This window comes from Equus asinus, chromosome 14, assembly GCF_041296235.1.
Source record: "Equus asinus isolate D_3611 breed Donkey chromosome 14, EquAss-T2T_v2, whole genome shotgun sequence".
In the NCBI taxonomy this organism is placed as follows: domain Eukaryota; kingdom Metazoa; phylum Chordata; class Mammalia; order Perissodactyla; family Equidae; genus Equus; species Equus asinus.
Window position 1 is genome coordinate 6,695,762 of NC_091803.1, and position 22,293 is coordinate 6,718,054.

A 22,293-nucleotide genomic window follows, 5' to 3' on the forward strand; every position below is an offset into this window, starting at 1 on the left:
ACAATTCTCCACTTCAGAGCCAACCTCCCTACTTCTTTTTCACATCTTACTCTTCCTCGTGAACTCATTCTTAACCATGTTTCTTCTTCTACGTCTCTTCAATCAGCCCTGCCCGTGCTCTTTATTTATCAGCCAGAATGCCTTCAACAAAATCAGCAGTAGCAACTCAGTTTACAGATTTGGGGCTTTATTCTAAGAAAGAATGAGAGATACCAGGGAAAAGACTGTGTACCAGGTCCTCAACACCCCACCCCCAAATAATCATCAGACACTAAAATCATTTGGAGCTTTTGGAGCCCTATCAATCAGGTGGGGAATTATCTCCATTTTAAGGCTGACAGGAGAGACCCGCGGTTCTCCCCCCTCGCTCTGCAGACGCCCCCGAAGACAGGCACCGAGTCCCCGAGCCCTCTGGGAACTGCAGTCCTTCAAGCGGGACCCCCGACCGGGCGCGGTCGCCTCCAAGTGCGCAGATGCGACTCCAGACGGAGCCTGAGCCTTTTGTCTCCCCGCGGCTCCGTGGGTCCGCGAGGCGGCTCTGTCCCTCCCGCCCGTCCCAGAGCGCAGCCCGGCGGGATCCAGCTCTGTGGCCGGAGCCAGGTCCGCAGCGAGTCGCGGGTAAGAGAAAGCGGGCCTGAGCACGGGTCTCCGCGACCCGCCCGTCCCTGCACGGCTCTAACGCCTCGCGCCGCAGCCCGGGCCGGGCCCTCAGCTTCCGGCCTCGGCGGGGGACGGGCTGGGCCCTGCCTGAGCCCCGGCCCCACACCCGGGCTCTGCGCGCGCTACCCCAGCGGAATCTCGAGCCAGCTTTGTGGCTTTCTGAGCGGACGGCGTCCCGGAAGCGGGGTTGCCGCTAAGCCCTCTGGGAAGTGGAGTCCGGCAGCGTGAAGGGGGCGTGGCGCAGCGGGGGATTCTGGGAGTGGGAGTCCGGGGGCTGAGGGCTCGTGGTCCCACGTGCGGAGAGCTTGGGCCCCTCCCCCTGGTTTTGGCCGTACGTCTTGTCACTCCACCGAGAGCGTTAAGGTGTTGAACTTTTGGGGTAGAAAGGAAAAAACGGAGTCCATGTCTTACTCATTGCCCTTATGTGCTTTGCCCTAACAGAGTTTTTGGCCTGTCTGTGCTTGGGGGCCAGTTCAAGGGGTTCGAGTTCGAACGTGCAAGGGAATCCTGGCCTGTATATTCTCAGTCTTAAAGAGCGAGTGAGGAATCGGCTGTCTGAGAGCCCCGTCTATCAACTGCCTTGTGTTTACGAATAGCAGGGATGAACCAAGTGAGGGACCCCCGCTTCTAGTTACTGCCACCATGATCACAGGCCGCCTATGGCCACTTGTGTGTTTAGGGTGTTTCTCATGGGAGTTTCTGCACTGTCTGGAACCGGGTGTGTGCCTGAGGCTCATACTTCACTGCCCTGATTCTTTCCTGCTTTTGCCCTGGTGTGGCATGTAGTGACTGATCTTGGTGATCCAGAGGATGGTCTTCCAGCTGTGGAGATTAATTTAGCCTAAATAATAAAGATTCCAAGTAAGTTAGGGTTACTTCTGAGGCCCTAGCACTTAAATGCATAGGAATAAGCCTCCTCGGAATAGAGAGAGAGGATGATGCCTCAAGGAGCAGGAATCAGTTCCAGAGGAGGGGAAGCCTAACCTCAAAATCTCCTCCCAGAGCTTCAGAGTAGAGTTGAATGATTTACACGAAGAAGCAGATTATGTATTGCTGAAAAGTCCGTGTTTCTCTCATTCGAAACAGTGAATAAGGAGGGAGTCATAGCAATAACAGGATAAAGAAGAGAAGCTGATAATGGATTATCTGACCATTGAAGTTGAGGAAGAAGGTAGGAATTACAGAAATAAACGTGGAGTTGAAAGTGGAGGAAATACCCTTGATGAGAATGAAAAGGGAACAGACACATGTCGGGAGAAAGCCCTGAAGTAGAGAAGTTCTCAGTAAACTACCATGTTTGGAAATCACTAAGTGGTCTCCTTGTAGTGCATTCTCTGGCCCCATCTTCCTCTTTCAGCACTTCTGTGCTCATCCACATTCCCTCTGAAGCTGTGGAAGGGAGAATGTTCCATAGTGCTTGCTTTTGTGATAAAGGGCAGGTCACACTCTTCCACCCCCACTGGACTGTTCCAAAAGGTTGATGTATTTGTGGCTCTGTGGGTTTAACTTTTTGGTGAAAGCACTTTCACTTAATTGTCTTACCCTAGCTTCATCTGAGCTTTTTGAGTTAAGTAGAGTAGGCCTTATATATATAATTCAGCTGGCTTGCGATAGCTTTTGTCCTAGTGAATTTGGGAGTGAGAAGATAGAGTTTACCTCCTTCATGGCTTTTTTCCTGCTCCTTCCAGCCATGACTCCTGCTGATGCTTCTCTGCCCCAAAAACAGAGCACAGAAGAAATGGAATCTACTGTTGAGCTCCTTCCTGTGGAGTTCCAGGCGAGTTTGGGTTTAATTTCCCTCCTCTGAAATCTTAGCTTGTTGTTCACAGTGTGTCCTCATTTCTTTCTTCATCTTGCTTCTGAGGTCCATGGAAATCCCCTCTAGAGAACTGAGCCAAAGTAATTTTTCCTTGAAGACTTGAAGCTCTGGGAACAGCTCAGGCTGGAGCTTTAAATTTGGGAATAATCTGTGTGGATGGTATTTTAAACCATGAAACAGTGATCAGTAAGGGAATAAGTGTAGCTAGAAAAGAGATGAGATCTTATTACTGAGTCCTATAGCTCTCCAACACTTAGAGTTCAGGGAGATGAAGAGAAACCAGCAAAGGAGACTGAGATGAAGTGGCCAGTGAGGTAGGAGGAAGCCAAAAGTGTGGCATCCTGGTAACCAATTGAAGAAAGTGTTTCAAGGAGAGGGGAGTGATTGCCTGTGTTAAATGCTGCTGCTAAGTCAAGTAAGATGGGGCCTGAGAATTGGCCATTGGATTTTAAAATAGGAAGATCATTGGTGACCGCCAAGGGCCATTCCATGGAGCGGTAGGAGTGAAGCCTTGTTGGAATGGGTTCAGAAAAAAGTAAGAGGAGAGAAATTGGAGCCTGGGACTACAGATAACTATTTTGGAGAGTTTTACTCTCCAGGAAAGGATAGAAGTGATAGCTGTAAGGAGTAGTAAGACCAAAGAGGTTTTTTTTCCCCTAAAGACAGGAGAAATAAGAGATTGTTGATAGGTGTGTAAGATGGATGGAGACAAGAAGATGTCTAAGGACTGTACTCTGGAGAACTCCAGCGTTTAGAGCCACTTTTCAAACATTGCTTTATTTTAAATTAAATAATCCTGTGATTATTTATAGCCTGTTTCACAGATGAAGAAACTGAGGCTACAGTAACATGCTCAGAATCATAAATGGTTGAACCCTGATCAGAACCCAGGTATGTCTGATGCTAAATCCTATGCCTCTAACGACTCTATTCTTTTACATACATCCTTTCCCACAAAGTGTTCTCCAATTAGTTACGGTCAACAAAGGACACTCATGTGACTGTCAATATAACATAAAGTATGAATCTTATCTTAGAACATTTGATCCATTTCAATGTAAAATCAGTAAATTCACTCATTCAGAACAACTTTAATTGCTAAAGGATAACTAGATAAATGTAAAAGTCATGGCCCTAAGTACAGAGAAAGAAGGCGCCTCTATTAGAAGAGCATGAGAACAGCATGAATGTCTACATACATTCAGGATATCAAGCTGAATTTCTGTAAAATCTTGGACTAGCCCAGGAATCAGTATAAATTACTTATCTGAGCCTTATCCCATCTACAATATAATCAGTAATTAACGTTTGGTTATCATTCAGTGGTTATATTACATTTATTTAACAAAATATGTAAGAGGCAGAAGAATACAGTTATATAATATAAAAGAAAAAAATATATATATATCTTCTATATAATATAGAAGAATATAGTTAAAAGTATAGCTTTCAAGTGAGACTGCCGGGGTCCAAATCTCAGATCTGATCCTTACAGCTGTAAATAATGTTAATAATAGTACTTACCTCATATAGTTATTATTACAAGAGATAGTTCATTCAAAGGACTTAGCACATAGAAAATAAATTATAAATGTTAGCTATTATTATTATTTTCCCTAACACAGATTAATACTTGGAAATTTTAGAATATTCCATTAAAATGGTTAAAATAAAGATTTAACCTTCAGATTAAAAGACACTTCGTCTTCTAGATTGTTCTCTTCCCTCAAGGATTACGAAGAATGTGCTTGTACTTCCGGGAACTGGTGACAGTGAAGGATGAGGAAATGGATTTTGCCCATGTGGAGATGGACCAGCTGGATTCTGCCCAGAGGAACATGGGCCTGGATCTGAAGGTGGAGAGTTGTGGAAACCTGGTATTCTGGGGTAAGGAAGTCATTTTGTAATGCAGAGTGCTTACTGAGACGTCAGCTTCCTTAACAACTAACGGCATCTAAAATGCCATAGTTTTGCTTAGGATCTGGAGAGCCGCTGATAACTTGGGGCTCAGAATTGGGCTTCTTTTCTCTTTTGGCAAGCAAAAGTTCACCATATGTGGAACTGAAAAAGGACAGCTTCGTTATATTGCTTTTAAGACTTAGAAGCTACAGTAATTCAAACAGTATGGTATGGGTGAAAAGATAGGTGTAAACCAATGGAACAGGTCAGATAGTCCAGAAGTAGACCCAAACTTATATGGTCAATTAATTTCTGACAAAGGTGCAAAAGCAATTCAGTGTTAAAAAGAGAATCTTTTCAACTAATGGTGCTGGAACAGGTGGACACCTGTATTAAAAAAAAAAAAAGAATCTCAATCTATACCTCCCACCGTATATAGTGAGTAACTCAAAGTGGGCCACAGACCTAAGTATAAAATCTAAAACTATACAGCTTCTAGAAGATAACATTACGGACAGTCTTTGTAACCTTTTGTAAGGCAAAATTTTATTATATATGACACCAAAAGCTCGATCCAGTAAAGCCATCTGGATCTCAAGTTTGCTTTCTTGGAAGGTTTTTAACCTTGAATCTAAGTCCTTTGCTAGATACAGGACTGTTCAGATTATCTATTTCTTCTTGAGTGAGCTCTGGGAATGGTTTCTCATCTTTCATTCCTGATATTGGTAATTTGTATCTTCTCTCTTTTTTTTCCTTTGTTGGTCTTCCTAGAGGTTTAACAATATTATTGATCTTTTCAGAGAACCAGCTTTTGGTTTCATCGATTTTCTCTATTGTCTGTTTTCAATTTTATTCATTGCTACTCTTATCTATATTTTCTCCCCTTTGCTAACTTTGTGTTTAATTTGCTCTCTTTTATTAGTTTTTTAAGGTGGAAGCTTGATCGTTGTATAAGATCTTAATATAATGTAATACAGTCACACGCTGCGTAATGACGTTTCGGTCAATGACAGACCACAAACATGATGGTGGTCCCATAAGATTAGTACCATATAACCTGGGTGTGTAGTAGTCTATACCATCTAGGTTTGTGTAAGTATACTCTGTGATGCTTGAACAATGACGAGATTGCCTAACGATACATTTCTCAGAATGATCCATCATTAAGTGACACATGACTGTCTAATGTAGTATGTTTCTTATTCTATCTTGATCATTAATATAAGATCTTCATATAACATCTTTATTCTCTTCTAATAGGAACATTTAATGCTATAAATTTCCTTCTAACTGCTTTAGCTATGTTCCACAATGTTTTTTTTATTTTTTAATTTGTTTGTGAGGAAGATTGGCCCTGAGCTAGCATCTGTTGCCAATCTTCCTCTTTTGCTGAGGAAGACTGGCTCTGAGCTAACATATGTGCCCATCTTCCTCTATTTTGTATGTGGGATGCTGTCACAGTGTGGCTTGATGAGTGGTGCCTTGGTCCACACCTGGGATTCGAACCTGTAAACCCTGGGCCACTAAAGTGGAGCTCACGAACTTAGCCGCCACACCACCAGGCTGGCCACACGTTCCACAGTTTTGATTTGTGGTATTTTCATTTCCATTCAGTTCAAAATAATTTCTGTTTTCACTTGTGATTTCCTCTTTGACTCATGGGTTATTTACAAGTCTCCAAATTTTAGGTGATTTTCAATAAATTTCTAGTTTTGATTTTATAGTTTGATTCTGCTGTGGTCAGAGATACTTTGTATGATTTCAGTTCTTTAAAGTTTTTGAGGTTTGTTGTATTATCTATAATCTAATCTTGATAATTGTTCCACGTGCACTTGAAAATCAATGTCAATTATTGTCAGGTTGATTGACAGTGTTGTTCAGGTCTTCTCTGTCCTTACTGATTTCCTGCCCATTGGCTTCTATTGATTACTGACAGAGGAGTGTTGAATTCTCCAATTATAATTGTGCATTTGTCTATTTCTCCTTTTAGTTCTGTTAGTTTTTGCTTAATGTATACCGAAACACTTTTGTTAGGTGCATACGCATTAAGAATTGTTATGTCTTCTTGGTGAATTGACCTCTTTTTCATATAATGTCCCTCTCTAACCTTGGTAATATTCCTTGTTTGGAAGTTAATTTTGTCTGATATTAATATAGCCACTCTAGCCTCCTTCTCATTAGTGTTTGCATGGTATATTTTCCCGTTCTTTTTGCTTAACTTAAGTGAGTTTCTTGTGGACAGCATGTAGTTGGGTCTGGTTATTAAATCCATTCTGACAATCTGTGATTTTCAGTTGGTGTGTTTAGACCATTTACATTTAAAGTAATTATTGGTATGGTTGGATTTAAGTCTTTCATACACGTAATTGTTTTCTTTTTTTTTTTTAAAGATTGGCACCTGGGCTAACAACTGTTGCCAATCTTCTTTTTTTTTTTTTCCTGCTTTATCTCCCCAAACCCCCTGTACACAGTTGTACATCTTAGTTGCAGGTCCTTCCAGTTGTGGGACGTGGGACGCCGCCTCAACGTGGCCTGACGAGCGGTGCCATGTCCGCGCCCGGGATCCGAACCCTGGGCCGCCGCAGCGGAGCGCGCGAACTTAACCACTCGGCCACGGAGCCGGCCCTGTAGTTGTTTTCTATTTGTTCTTTTTCATGTTCATTTTTTTCTTTTTCTGCCTGTTTTTTGATTATTTCTTATTATTGCATTTTATCTCCACTATTAGCTTATCATTAAAACTTTTTTATTTTATTGATGTCATAATAGTTTATAACATTGTGAGATTTCAGGGGTACGTTACTATTTGTCAGTCACCATATATATGTGCCTCTTCACCCCTTATGCCCACCCCCTTCCCCTCTGGTAACCACTAATCTGTTCTCTTTATCCATGTGATTAAACCTTATTTTTAAAGATTTTCTTTAATGGTTGTCCTAGAGTTCCCAATATGCTTCTTTCATTAATCATAGTATCCCTTTACACAATATTACAACACTTCATATATAGTGTAGGAACGTTACTTCTATAAGCTGCTAGTTCTTCCGTCCCATCTTTTGTATGATTGTTGTCATGCATTTTGCCTTTATATATGCTATAAATCTACAATATATGCTACTCTTTTTGATTAACACAGTCAATTATCTCTTGGAGCATTTTAAAATAAGAAAAAGTGAATTTTATATTCCATTTCTAGCACTCTTCATTTTTTTTATATAGAGCAGGCGCGGGCAAGCTTTCTCTATAAAGGACCAGATAGTGAATATTTTCTGTTTTGTGGGCCATACACTCTCTGTTGCAACTGCTTAACTCTGCCATTGTGGCGTGAAGGCAGCCGTAAACAGTAGTAAACAAAGGGAGTGGGCAGATTTGGCCTGTGGGCCGTACTTTGCTGAACCCTGATGTAGATGTAACTTTCTCACTAGTATCAGGTACTTCTGCCTGAAGAACTTTCTTTAACATTTCTTATAGTTCAGGTCTACTGGTATTGAATTCTCTCAGCTTTTATTTGTCTGAAAAAGTCTATATTTCACCTTCATTTTTGAAAGATGTTTTCACTGAATGTGGAATATGGTGACAGTTTTTGTTTTTCTTTCAGCACCTTAAATGTGTCACTTTATTGTCTTCACGTTTATAATAGTTTGTGACCAAAAGTTTCTGTAATTTTTATCTTTGTTTTCTGTATGTATTGTGTCTTTTTTCTATGGCTGCCTTTAAGATTTTCCCTTTATCTTTGTTTTTCAATAGTTTGAATATGATTTATCTAGGGATGTGTGTGTCTGTGTATTTCATCCTACTTGGGGTTATCTGAGCTTCCTTGGGTCTGTAGTTTAATGTCTTTCATTAGTTTTGGAAAATTATCCACTATTTACTCATCAAATATTGTCTCTGTCCATTCTCTTTGTCTTTTCTCCTTCCAGGATTCCAATTACATGTATGTTCAAGCATTTTAAAGTGTCCCACAGCTCTTAGATGCTCTCTTCTGGCTTGTTGGTTTATTTTTCACTCTTTTTTCCTCGTTGTGTTTTAGTTTGGGTAATTTCTGTTGACTTATTTGTGAGTTTACTCATTCTTTTCTTAGCTATGTTGACTCTCCTGATGCACCCACTGAAGACACTCTTCTTCTCTCTGACCATATTTTCTCATTTCTAGCATTTCCACTTGACTTCCTCTTATAGTTTCCATCTCTCTGCTGAAATTCCCCAACTGTTAATGCACATTGTCCACCGTTTCCACTGGAGCCTTTTGCATATTACTCATAGTTATTTTCAATTCCCTTATAGTTCTAATTTCTGGGGAATCCTTGAATCTGGTTCTGTTGATTATTCTATGGTTTTATACAATCGAATTTGGATGGGGCTGGGAAGGGGTGCATGGAGAGAGGATGCAAGCAGACCCATTGTGAGGCTGCTGCATTAGTTTAGATGAGAGATGATGGTGGCTGAACCGGGGTGGTAATAGTGGGGAGGGAAAGCACAGAATGGATTTGAGAGAGATTTGGGAGGTATAATCCATAGATCTTGGTTTATTTGTTGTGATTGGTAACGTAGAGTTCAATGTGATTCTCAAGTTTCTGACTTTCGGCTGGAAAACGTTTTTAGGCTTTTGTGAAGATTAGATATGTACATGTATTTAACCTTTCAGAATAGTAGCTTACACATAATAAACTCTATATAAGTGTTTGTCTAATATTATAGTTCACAGCATAGATTAAATTTTATGTACAATGATATTCTCAACTTCTGAAAATCATGACAACATTAAAAATATGTTTTACTCGGGGCTGGCCCCGTGGCCGAGTGGTTAAGTTCGCATGCTCTGCTGCAGGTGGCCCAGTGTTTCGTCAGTTCGAATCCTGGGCGCGGACATGGCACTGCTCATCAAACCACGCTGAGGCGGCGTCCCACATGCCACAACTAGGACCCACAACTAAGAATATACAACTATGTACCGGGGGGGGCTTTGGGGAGAAAAAGGAAAAAAATAAAATCTTTTAAAAAAAATGTTTTACTCAAACATGGGTTATGTTTCTATAATGGGATGAAAGGACCTTAAGAAAGGTTTATCATCATCCAAGGTTGCCTCACTGCTTGTATTATTTGTGTTCAACTCAGTTCATACAATATAGATTTAACATGTGCTTGCTCTTCACCAGCGCTATGATGGGCCCCGAGAAATATCAGTGAACAAAAGAGGTGTGATTCCTACCCTCAGAAAACTTACCTTTTGATGGTAGAGTTTATATTCTTATATTAATGTCTTTTTATTAACAAGAATGATAGTGGCGATATTTTCTTAGATGGCAAAACCTGGGGAATGTACAGCTAGAGGAAGAAGATGGGTTAGGTATGGATATAATGAATTTGAGATTTCCAAGTGAATACGTGAAGTAGATAGTTGAATATATGGGTCTGGGGGAGAGAGAACTAAGCTGGAGATATTGATTTAAGGTCATTGATATATAGAAAGCAGTTGTAACTAGTAGACAAATAAGTCCTGGAGATCTAATGCACAGTGTAGTGAATATAGACAAGAATAGTCTATCATAATCATCAAACTTGCTAAGAGGCTGGGTCTTAGTTATTGCATCATAAAAAAGAAATGATAATTATGTGACATGATAGAGGTGCCAACTATTGCTACAATGGCAATCATATTATAATATATAAATGTATCAAATCAACATGTTGCAGACCCTAAATTTACACAGTGTCATATGTCAAATATGTTTCAATAAAAAAGGCACTTAAGGCCACGGACTGGATGTCTTTCAAGGAGATAATGTGGGTAGGGTAGAGTGGGGGCAAAAGAGAGGAGCCTAAGACTGAACACTGAGACGCATCAACATTTAAGAAGAAGAAACAGAAAAAGTTCCAAAGAGATAGAGATCAGGAGAAAAACATGGAGAGCTTAGAATCGCAGAGTTGAGGGGGAGAATATATGTCAAATATATCTGAATAAAGTTGGGGAACAGAAGGGAGAATGTTGTTAGGAGGACGGCATGGTCGAGACTGTCAAGTGCTGTTGAGAGGCCAAGCTAAGCAAGAAATGAAAAGGATCTGCTGGATTTAGGTGACATACAAATGGCTAGTGATGTCAGTGAGAGCAGTTTCAGTCAAGTGGTGGGGAGAGAAGCCAGGCTGCAGTGGCTTCAGGAGCAAGTAGGTGATGAGCAGATATACAAAACCTGTTTGAGAAATTTTGCTACAACAAAAAAGGAAGGAAGAAAGGAAGGAGAGAGAAGGAAGGCAAGGAGAGAGGGAGGAAGGAAAGAAGGAAGAAAGGTGGCCGTGGTTAGTGGATACACAAAATCATATTTAAAGCATATGCTAAACATATTTTAAAAATCTGTGCCTTTAAAAAAGGGTTAAGGGGAATGATTTAAAAAGTCAAAACTGGTTGTCTCCAGCTGGTATTATTATAAGTGATTTTTTTCTAATACTTTTTCAAAACTGCCCAATCTCAACCTATGTTTTCATCTTTCCCCTCCTTCCTCATTTTATGTTAACATTTATTCTCCTCCCTTCTGCTTATCCTCATCCCTGGTTAGTCTGTTCAGTTTTCCATTCTCTTAGGTAGAGCATCTTCATTGTCTGACCTTTTGTTGTGCCTTATCTTAGTGATTCTCCCATCTCTGTTATTCCCTGAGACTTATTCATCTGCCATTGCCACAAGGCTCTTTCTGAAAACATTCAAATAAGCATTTTTAATAGACATCACTTTTATTTTCTGTATTCTCTTGCCACCTCAGCAGTTTTCCTTCTCTCGGCACAGAGAGCACAAACATTTGTCCTTTTTATTTATTTCAGATTCTGAATCTCTACCTGAAACGAAAGTGTCCCTTTCAAAGTGGGAAGTTTATGAAGTATCATCTGAAAGGGAGCTGGTAATAGAAAGACTTAAAAAGGATGATTCCTGGGATCCCAGATTGATAGAAGCCTGGGAATGTGAAGGCACATTGGAAAGGCAGAAAAGAAATCAGAAGAAAGATTTAAGGCAAGTCATAATTAAACACAAGAAAACCCCTATGGAAGATTGTAGTGATACGGGGGAAAAGTCAAGCCCAATTAAACATCAGAAGGTTTACTCGGTAAAAAAGCCTTGGAAGTGCAATGAGTGTGGGAAGTCCTTCGGTTACTACTCAGCCTTTATCCTACATCAGAGAATTCATACTGGAGAGAAGCCCTATGTATGTAATGAATGTGGGAAGGCCTTCAGTCGGAGCTCATCACTTATTCAGCATCAGAGAATTCACACTGGAGAGAAACCTTATGGGTGTAACAAATGTGGGAAAGCTTTCAGTCATCACTCAGCCCTTATTCAGCATCATATTATTCATACTGGAGAAAAACCCTATGAATGCAATGAATGTGGGAAGGCCTTCAACCAAAGCACTTACCTTATTCAACACCACAGAATACACACTGGAGAGAAACCCTATAAATGCAAAGAATGTGGGAAAGCTTTCAATGACACCTCATCCCTTATTAAACATCAAAGGGTTCATACTGGAGAGAAACCCTATGGATGTAAAGAGTGTGGGAAAGCCTTTAGTGACAGGTCAGGGCTTGCTCAACATCAGAGAACTCATACAGGGGAAAAGCCATATGAATGTAGTGAATGTGGGAAAGCTTTCAGTTACTGTTCAGCCCTTATTCAACATCAAGGCACCCATACTGGGGAGAAACCTTACAAATGTAACGAATGTGGGAAAGCCTTCAGTGACCGCTCAGCTCTTGTAAGACATCAGAGAATTCATACTGGAGAGAAACCTTACAAATGTAAAGAATGTGAGAAGGCCTTCAGTCAGAGCTCATCCCTTACAAAGCATCTGAGAACTCATACTGGAGAGAAACCGTATAAATGCAATGATTGTGACAAAGCCTTCAGCTAGAGTTCATCTCTTATTCAACGTCCGAAAACTCATACAGGAGGAGAACCCTACAAATGTAAGAAAATTGAGAAAACCTTCAGTGTGCATTCAGCCTTTCATCAACATAAAGAAATTCATGATGAACTGAATGCAGTAGATTCATGAAATAATTATGTATTTTCTCCTGATTGGATAGACCTGTTCTAACTATGACAGGGTATATTGCAAAAACTTGTGATGCTGTGTCACACAGAAAATAGCCCTCTTTCTTGAAATGCTGTTAGGTATGGAAGAGGACGAGAGGTACATGTGGGTGTCTCGGTTACAAAACCAGAATAGCTGAAGCAGTGGAGAAGAGAATTTCCAGGGAAGCACAGAAGGAGTAAGTCTAGTCAGAGAACAGAGTAAAGAGCTAGGCATCTGTATCAGTAGAAAACCAATCAGGGGAGCAGACTGAATGTTACTTGAGGCTGGTGACTCTCTAGATAGTAGTTTCAACCTGAAACCAAAGTGGGGAGGATCAAGACCCCCAAGAGGAAAATTACCAGGAAGTTTCTCTAGGGAATTAAAAAGAGAAAAAAGTCTGAGCCCAGAAGAGCCTCCTTTCTCTGTCCCTACCCTCCAATTGTTCACTCACACATTTGCAAACATTTAAACCGGTGGTTATTGACCCTGGATGCACATTGAAATCATCTGAGAAGCTTTAAAAAAATACCCGGGTCCCAGCCCCAGCGATTCTGATTAAATTGGATTGGGGTGTAGCCTGGGCATCAGGAATTTTTAGAACTTCTCAGGTAATTCCAACATGCAGCCCAGATTAAGAACCATTGATTCAGATTCTGCACAAGGATCAACTCAATACGGTAAGAGGATTACAGGCAACCAAAAGGATAAGAGCTCCTTGTGTCCTTGCTGCTGCTTTTCCTTTCTCTTGCTAATTGTATAACATCATCTTTTTGACCTGATTTTGGATCCCTTTCCTTGGGCCTTTTTTTTGTTTTCTCTGACTTTGTGTGAACCAACCTGCCCGACACTAACTTCTGCTTTGACCGTGAATCTTGCTAAATGTGCTCCTTGAAGCCTGGTTATTGCTTTCTCAACCATTTCTACCTACTAGAGTCATAAATTGTGCCTGCTACCCGTGGCTCAGTCACAGCAAAAATTAACTGTAAGAAACAAGCTTAGAGGAGGGCCTGAAGATCAGAAATCAGGATTGAAGACAGAGTGACGGGAAGGGACTTTCGAAGAGTTAAAATTTTGACTCCAACTGGATAGTATGTATCTTAGAATTTCCAGAAATTATAGTAAAATTTAGTTGTGTGCATGAATTAATACTCAACTTTAAGGGGTATAGGTGGGAGGGAGGGTAAATCGAGAATGTTCCTATATTTAACATTGAAGCACAGTAATAACTCTAAGGAGATTATTACAGATGATGTCATCTCTATAGAAAATCCATTAAAAGGTACAGGAAGTAGGGGAATTTACATATGAAAAAAATCTTTAACCCAAAAGAAGTCAGAAAAGGAGGAAGAGAGAAACAAGCAGATGAGACAAATAGCAGACAGAGAGCAAAATGGTAGACCCAAATTTAACCCTGTCAGTAATTACATTAAATGAAAAAGAAACACCCCAGATAAAATTCAAAGATTGTCAGACTGAGTAAAGAAGCTTAACTCAACTATATCTGAAAGAGGCACATTTTAAATACAGAAGGGCTTACAGGTTGAAAGTTCAAAAGATGAACATGGATGTTGGCTGTGGGTTTGTAATAAATGGCCTTTATCATGTTGAGATACTTTCCTTCTGTACCCGTTTTATTGAGAGTTTTTATCATAAAGGTATGTTGGATCTTGTCAAATGCTTTCTCCGTGTCTATCGGGATGATCATGTGATTTTTATTCTTCATTTTCCTTTTTTTCCCTAAAGCTTGGCACCTGAGCTAACAACTGTTGCCAATCTTCTTTTTTTTTTTCCGCCTTTTTTCCTCCCCAAATCCCCCCAGCACATAGTTGTGTATTTTGGTTGTGGGTCCTCCTAGTTGTGGCATGTGGGACGCCACCTCAACATGGCCTGATGAGCAGTGCCATGTCTGCGCCCAGGATTCGAACTGGCGAAACCCTGGGCCACCGAAGCGGAGTGCCAGAACTTGACCACTTGTGTTCCCGAGACCAGCTAGGCAGCCAGCTGAAGGGGTGGATGGAATTAATAGACAGAACACAGTCTATCTAATAGACACAACACACTCTACATTTTTTAACAGGACAGGGGACCAACCATCAGTCTCTAGGACCGAGGTGACATCCCTCTGATCGCCACGTATTTATTTGCAGGCCAAGAAGTACAAGCATAGCAGGAACTCTTGCCAGCAGGGATATGCAAGTCAAAGCTCAGCAGTTCTAATCTGCCCCCCTTCAATGTACCCCGGTGCTACGCAAGGCCATTCTCTGAGGGAGTATCCTGGGAACAAACAATCTGGCAAGTTATGCAGATGGTGTTCCATTCCTGCAAGGCTCCCAGCGTCCTTAAGCCCCTTGCCTTCATGTTTGTTAAGATACTACCTTCTGGCCTTTGATTCCAAAGCACAAACAATCTAACACAGTAATTTATGAGAATCAGCAGATTGCATATTTCTCAGTCACACGTTTTGTAATTTGTTCTTGCTAAGCTTAAAGCCTTGCAATAATGTTGCCGTGCTCTCCTGTAATGTATGTTCAGTGTTGATTTGGGCTTTGCTCCTTCAGTTCTTCTTCACCATTATAATTTCCCTCTTCTCTCGTTGTGTCTAGCCTTACAGACTTCCATGATTTTCAGCTCAGTGAAAGATTTTTAAAATATTTTATCTACTATTTTATGTGCTTGAGACTGAACGGGGAATTGTGTTTGTTATCTGCCATCTCACCTGGAAGGCCAAGCCTCACTTTTATATCTCCACTCTAAGAATACACAGTAAAGAAGACACATCATTGCCCTCCAGATTAAGTAAAAACATTTCATGAACGATTGTGGCCTTTCTGTAGTCCCGATTTCTTCCCCAGTCTCATCTGTTTCGACCATCCCTGCTTGCACATTATGCAACAGCATTTATGATCATTCAGTTCCTCAAGCATCACCCCCTCTCTTGATCGGGGGCCTTTGCATATACAGTAGCTTCTGCCTGGAACATTCTTGTGACCTCCCTTCATCTGGTTCACTCCTCTTCATCCTTCCAGTATTAATTCAAGTTATCCCTGACTTACCTCTAATATCATGTTCTTCCAACCACCGTTAGTTCTCCTGACATCATCACGTTTTCTTATCATTTCTTGTTCAATGTCTTTCCCATGATATGATAAGCAGATACTTTACTATAATTACTGGTTGAGCATCATTCCAATGATATTATTAGTTCTGTAAGGGCAAAGAAATAGTATCTCTTGTTTACTGCTTTATTTTCATTGCATGCCATGTATTATATATTTAATAAATAAGGGTGAAATGACAGAGTGGATGAACCATGGCTAACTTGACAGTTACTCAGAATGGATATATTTGCTTAGGAATTATAATCAACATGAAACGAACCCTGGATTTGGACCAAGGAGTAGTCCTTAATTTGCTACTAACTCACTCCATGATTGGGGGCAATTCTTTTAAATTAGGGAGGTACGGTATCCTATTTTGGATTGTGAAAATTATGAGTTAGATAATTAAATGTCTTCTAAATCTCCAGTGCGTGCTGTTCTCTGTGTCTGGAGTCACTAGGATCCCATAACTTGCCCACTTGATCCCCACAGAGCAAAATTCGCTCCCTTTCAAAGAGAGGAAGGATAGATCCTTGTTTTAAACACAACTTCTCTACTTTGCCACCCCAGTTCTTAGCCCTCTAGATGATATGTTCTGTGAGACATCAATGAATTCAGTGCGTTACTGAAGAGTTCCCAGGAGCCTCCGTGGGCCTCCATCTGTTACCATAACCCTGATGTTGCTGCGAGATATTTCTCACTTTATTTCCAAGCAGTTTCATCCAGCTGCTCCTCATGGTCTAAAACCAAGGGGGAGTAAGTACAGAAGCCTGAAATTACCAGAATTAGCTGAATTGATTCCAATTAGCACACTAGCAGCTCTGAAGCAAAACCTTTGTCCCCATGGCCTTGAGCTCAAGACCAATTGCAGTGGGGTCTGAGTCCTTTCCTAGGCCCAGAAAGGCTCTTGAGAAGTGAGTCCTTCTGAGGTACCTTGAGGAGTTGCATCGGAGTTGGGAGGGAATGTTTGGGGAACGGGGGAAGCATTTCTAAGTCCACTTACGTGGACTCACTTATATGAACTCACTTATATGGACTCATTTAATGAGTGAGGCTAAATGGTACCCTAGAGGGAAAGCCAAGAGCAAAACAAATTTCATGTTACTGAGTCTCAGGGCTCTAAACACTGCAGTCCTGAGTTGTTTTCAAACAGGTCTCATTTCCTTTCCCAAGACCCATCGAGATTTCTTTTAAGTCTGAGGAACCAGAGAGTGTGAAATTTTAATTTCTCTTCTCAGACAAATACTATTTGATCCCGAAAGATCCTGAGAGAGATCGATAGGATAGGAGGGTCCTGAATATGTAGATTAATGGTCAGCAGGTGCCCAACAGCCTCCTACAGGGTCATTACCACAGGCTCCATCAGAGGCACCACTGACTCTTCTTTCTTGATCCTCTGCACCCCTCACCCCTCAATGTGAAGGTGACCTGCATCCCAGAATGTTTCCCTGCTCTCTGCTTGCCTTATTCCTGAGTGCCCTGCCCATCACCAACACCGCAGAGTTAGAGAATCCAAACAAAAAGATGGGAACCCCAAGGTTGGAGCAGCCAGGGGACGTGATCATTGGAGGCATCTTTCCGATTTACATGACAGAGCCTTCATCGCCATTGAATTTCACCACTGGACCCATTAAAGTGAGTAACTTAGTTGGTTATGACCACTGGTCTAGCACTTGGACAGAGAAGGTGAGGTGCATTTTCTAACGATATCCTCAAATATCCTGGCGCATAGGGGGCACTCAGTAACTTGTAACTACTTTTATTTTAGATACTATCAATGTTAACAACATCTTGGCCTGTCTTTGAGTGAAGGCCAGCTTGTTCTGCTCTATTGTGTTCAATGTCATTCTTTTTTTAAAATGTCGTTAAAATGCTGTCCAGTATATTCTTGATTATGTTTTTAACAAAAACTTTTATATGAGTGATTTTCTATATAGGTGGATTTTTAGCAATGATTTTTATTGAGTTTTCTTCAAAAATTACAACAGAAATACATGTTTACCACAACCTGTGAAACAATATAGAAATATATATTAAAAAGCCGTAGTGTTTAGCTCCTACTTTCCATTTCCTCACTCACATCCTTGAGAGCACAGTATATATCATTCTATACATTTCTTCAATTATCTTCTATTCAAATATGTATAAATGAATAGGTTTTTAAAAAATTCACTTTACTGTTTATTGTCTATAAAAAGTGAAATTGTGCTATATGAATTACAATGTAACTTGCTTTTCACTTTTTTTTTTTAAAGATTGGCACCTGGGCTAACAACTGTTGCCAATCTTCCTTTTTTTTTTTCTGCTTTATCTCCCCAAAGCCCCCCTGTACACAGTTGTATATCTTAGTTGCAGGTCCTTCTAGTTGTGGGACGTGGGATGCCGCCTCAACGTGGCCTGACGAGCGGTGCCATGTCCGCGCCCAGGATCCGAACCCCTGGCCGCAGCAGTGGAGCACGCGAACTTAACCACTCGGCCACGGAGCCGGCCCCGCTTTTCTCTTTTAACATTAGCTTTTCATTTTACAGAAAAGATTTGGAAAGTGGGATTGATGGGCCAATATGAACATGTATTTTTTTAACATGAATTTCTTGTATTAATAAAAATTGCAGATTACTTTCCACAAATCTACAAAGTAATGGTTCTCCGTGTAGTGTATGAGACAGTCAGTGACCATCAGTCCATGCATGCCCACAAATGCTGCTCTCAAATAAATTCCTCAGCTGGCCTCTGGACTGCAACAGATGGTTGCAGGTCAAACTCTATTCTAGTGGTTCTTGAATTTTGTTGTGTATATAAAAATCAACTGAAATGCTTGTTAAAATTTTAGATCCCTTAGGCTCACCCCCGGAGGCTGTCTCTCGGTAGATATGAAGAAGAATACAGGAAATAGCCCTTTTATACTGCATGTGCCACTTGAGGTGGTTGTTTCAAGAGCCATGCTTTGAGGAACACTCTTCAACCCGTGGCACCATGAGTTCAGAATTTTTGGTGGTCTGGTTCAGTTCAAAGGTGATTTAATGTAAGATTTGGTGGATACAGAACCTTCATGTTTCTGTCCTCTCATTCCAAGCTTGCATATCCCACACGATATACAAAACAATAATAAAAAGCCTAGTTTTCTAAGGATGCGTGTTTTGTTAGCTCTCAGCACGGGAACCATTCTCAAGTTGTTCACTTTCCAGAAATTACTTGTTGAGAATGGAAGACTAACTCCAACTAAAATTACCAGGGAAATTCCCAAAAGGAGTGTGTGTGATATAGGAGTTTATCTGAGTTGCCGAATAGAAGAAGCTGATTAAAAGGTTCCTGGAGGGGCCGGCTCCGTGGCCGAGTGGTTAAGTTCACACGCTCTGCCGCGGTGGCCCAGGGTTCAGATCCTGGGTGCGGACATGGCACCGCTCATCAGGCCACGTTGAGGCGGCATCCCACGTCCCACAACTAGAAGGACCTGCAACTAAGATATACAGCTATGTACAGGGGCACTTTGGGGAGATAAAAGCAGGAAAAAAAAAAAAAAGATTGGCAACAGTTGTTAGCCCAGGTGCCAATCTTTAAAGAAATAAATAAAAGTTCCTAGAAAAATGTATAAAAGTTCTGACTGTGGCATCCAATAAAATGCTCAGTTGTCACCAATCTATATTTTTCGTATGTTTTCACAGATATGATCTTGTATCTCATTCATAAGTATGTAATGCCTAGAACGTGACTCCTGAAAGGAAACCCTCTAAAGCAAGTGGGTGCCTATAATAGAAAGCACTGAATGAAATTGAGGGTTTTTCCAAGAATGCAGGAATTGATGTAATACAATTATTATTACTATTTTATTATTTTATTTATTACAAAGCTTATGTGGCATTACATATATTAACTCATTTAATCCTCATAACTCTATGATCATTATCTTCGTTTTACATGGGACAAACGAATGCAAAAATAAATGAAATAATTTACCAAAAGTCAAAATAAATAAAATAATTTACCAAAAATCACATAGCTAGTAAGTGATAGAGCTAGGATTAAAACTAGGCGGTCTTTGTGGTTTATAGTCGAAACCACTTATCATAAACTGCTTCTGAAATAGGTAGACAATAGATAATTGGGATTTGACTAGATGAAGAATAACAAATGAGTGTTGCAGCCAAGTTCAATCGTATTTTATTATAGGAGAATTCTGAGGAAAGGCTTCCGTCACTACAACTGGAAAGGAGCAAGGAGCTACGTAGTCCAGCAGGGCAGAAGATGAGAGCGTTGGCAGGGAGTCTGCTCTACACAGAAACAGAATTTCAGAATGAGGAAGAAAGGGGCCGTGATTTGGATTCTTAGTGAACAGCTTTGGACATTACTAAGCCGTTCCACCCCACCCACTCCCTATGTCCACATGCTACCCAGACTCCCAACCGTCACGAACAGAGAAATACTAACATCCTAGAGGGAGGTAGACCCACATTAGAAAGGTGATCAGAGAAAAGAGGGAACCAGTGATGTTGATATTGGAGGATACCAGGGGAGAAAGAAGAATCAGAGAAATATTTACCATTCTTCCCCTTGCCTCCAATGAGACCTCTCTTTAAGCCCCCGACAAATCATAGTGTCTCTTTTCACGCATAATGTCTGTAACACAGAATTTTTGAGCTGCAAAGATCCAAGGAGATTATCAAGTCAAAGCATTTTAAAAGTTGTAGAAGGAACTAGAATAGATCTGGGAAAAACATCCCTTCATGCTAATAAGTCAGATTCCCTTTCTATATCTCCCATAGCATGCTCTGATCTATCCCTTTTCAAATATCGCTGTGTTTATTGTGTTGGATGTGGTTTTTCTCTAAATACTCCCATTTCAGTGTTATATTATGATCTTTATCTCCTTTTATACTATATTGATTTTAAGAGCCTTACTTTTTCAAATTTTAACACAGCTGAAAATAAGACGTATCTTAGAATCAAAACATTTTATAATTATAATTGGAAGTGCTTTTTCCTTCCTATTGGTACATAAAATAATGTTGCATCTTACAATCAATGGCATCATAGATTCAAAATATTTGGGAGTTATGCCTTGTCTTCTGGAGTTTCCTGAATTGTAACTCCTTTAAGGAGTTTCGTCCCTGAGGATAGTTTAGGTTTTGTTGCAACTATTTTAGTTACTTAGGTTTCCCTTCCCTTTCTCAAACACATCTAAAAATGTCCACCTTCATAGACTCATTCTTTGGATCCTGCACTGTTTTAATGTCTTATATGTCTAATATATCATAAAAATGTAAACAGTAAGAAGAAAATAATATCATCTAATGTGGAATCTTCTGGTTCTGAGTATAATAGTGCTTTTGAGAAGATCGATGTTACCTCGAAAGCTACACGAAATGCAAAAAAGCCTCTCTTAAATGTATGCGAGAGCTGCTGAAGCAATGAGGACTAAAGGGACTAAGATTTAAGAAAAGAGAGAACTGCGGAGAAGTGAGCTGAAAATCTGCTCTACTTTTCTCTGGGGTCAGTTGCTGACTCTAGGCATGGGCAAGACGCAAAATCCAGGCTTTGACCGGTCGGAGGGATACTTCTGGGGAGCATAAAAGCTAGCAGGGCTTTAGGAAGTCTAATAGAAATGGAGTGACAGAGGAGGAGACATTTTAGGAGCCTCAAAGAGAAGACCTGTTCTCCACTTAAGACAAGTCTGTGACTTCTGCCTGCTTCCCTCTCTCCTGTGTTCATTCTCTCTCCATCTCTCTCTCTCTCTCTCTCTCTCTCTCCGCCTCTCTCTGCGTCTCTCTGGGCCTCTGTGTCTCTCTGTGGGGCTGTGTCATTTTCTGTCTCTCTCAGTCTCTCCCGGTCTCTGTTTCTCTGTCTCTTTCTCTCTCCATTTCCGTCTCTTCTTCTTTGTCTCTCTGTCTCTCCTCTCCGGCTTTCTGTCTGTGTCTCTCTCGCTCTTTCTCTCTGTCTCTCTGATCCGTTGTTCAGGAGAAGCAAGACGAGATCTTAGGAGCTGCGCTTGGTGGCCCTCGTGCAAAGAGCTAGTAGAGGGTCCCGGCTCCCAGACGGAAAAGACTCCCAAATCCATGCAGATGGCGTCCTGCCAATAGTCGGGCAGTGGTGTCCGAGACAGGCCCCGCCCCTCTAGCCTCCGTTGAGCCTGCAGCCTCAGCCTCAGCCTCCCGGGAGACCTGGAGGCAGAGGTTCCTAGCAGAGCTGAGCCTGGATCCTGGGAGAGAAACGAGGAGGTGGTGCCTGTTTGTTCTTACGAGTACTAAGTTAGGGTCGTGCTCACACCCAGCCTAGACAGCTAGGAGCTCCTTCCAGGCCTGAGTCTGGCCCTGCCCTCCTCCCCTCCAGCCTCCTCTCCTCCCCAGCTCTCTGCAGCCACTCTAGCTCCTTTCTCACCTCCTCTCGGCCAGATTCCCTTGCGCCTCCGAGTGTCTGGCCCTCGGAGCTTCCCTTGGCACACTGCACCCGGCTGTGTGCAGGGCTGGCTCTTCGTGTCCTTCTGCTCGTGGCACCAATGTCCGCTCAGAGGACTTTCGACCCACCTCAGGGCTGCAGGCCCTCCCTCCAGCACCCTGCTTCCTTGCCCTCTAGCACCTGCGCGTCTTTTCCACATGGGTTTGCTTCCCTCACTCGGTCCCTTCCCCTTGCAGGCGGTGAGGTCCTGGAGGACACGGGCCGGGCCGCGTGAGGGCTTTCAGAACCGCCCCCAGGCTCACACCGCGCCTTCCCAGAGTGAGCGCAGGGCCCACAGCAGCTGAAAGAAGGGGATGACCTCAGAGCCCCCT

General features: G+C 41.6%; 1 protein-coding gene across 1 annotated transcript; it reads left to right on the plus strand.

Moving 5' to 3' along the window:
- Positions 1-215: 215 nt before the first annotated feature.
- Positions 216-16,121, plus strand: LOC139040140 (zinc finger protein 892-like). The gene is made up of 4 exons (XM_070484209.1): positions 216-618; positions 2,349-3,370; positions 4,211-4,366; positions 11,185-16,121. The coding sequence occupies exons 3-4, from the start codon at positions 4,222-4,224 to the stop codon at positions 12,267-12,269; spliced, it is 1,230 nt and encodes a 409-aa protein (XP_070340310.1). The 5' UTR covers positions 216-618; positions 2,349-3,370; positions 4,211-4,221; the 3' UTR covers positions 12,270-16,121.
- The last annotated feature ends 6,172 nt before the right edge of the window (positions 16,122-22,293 follow it).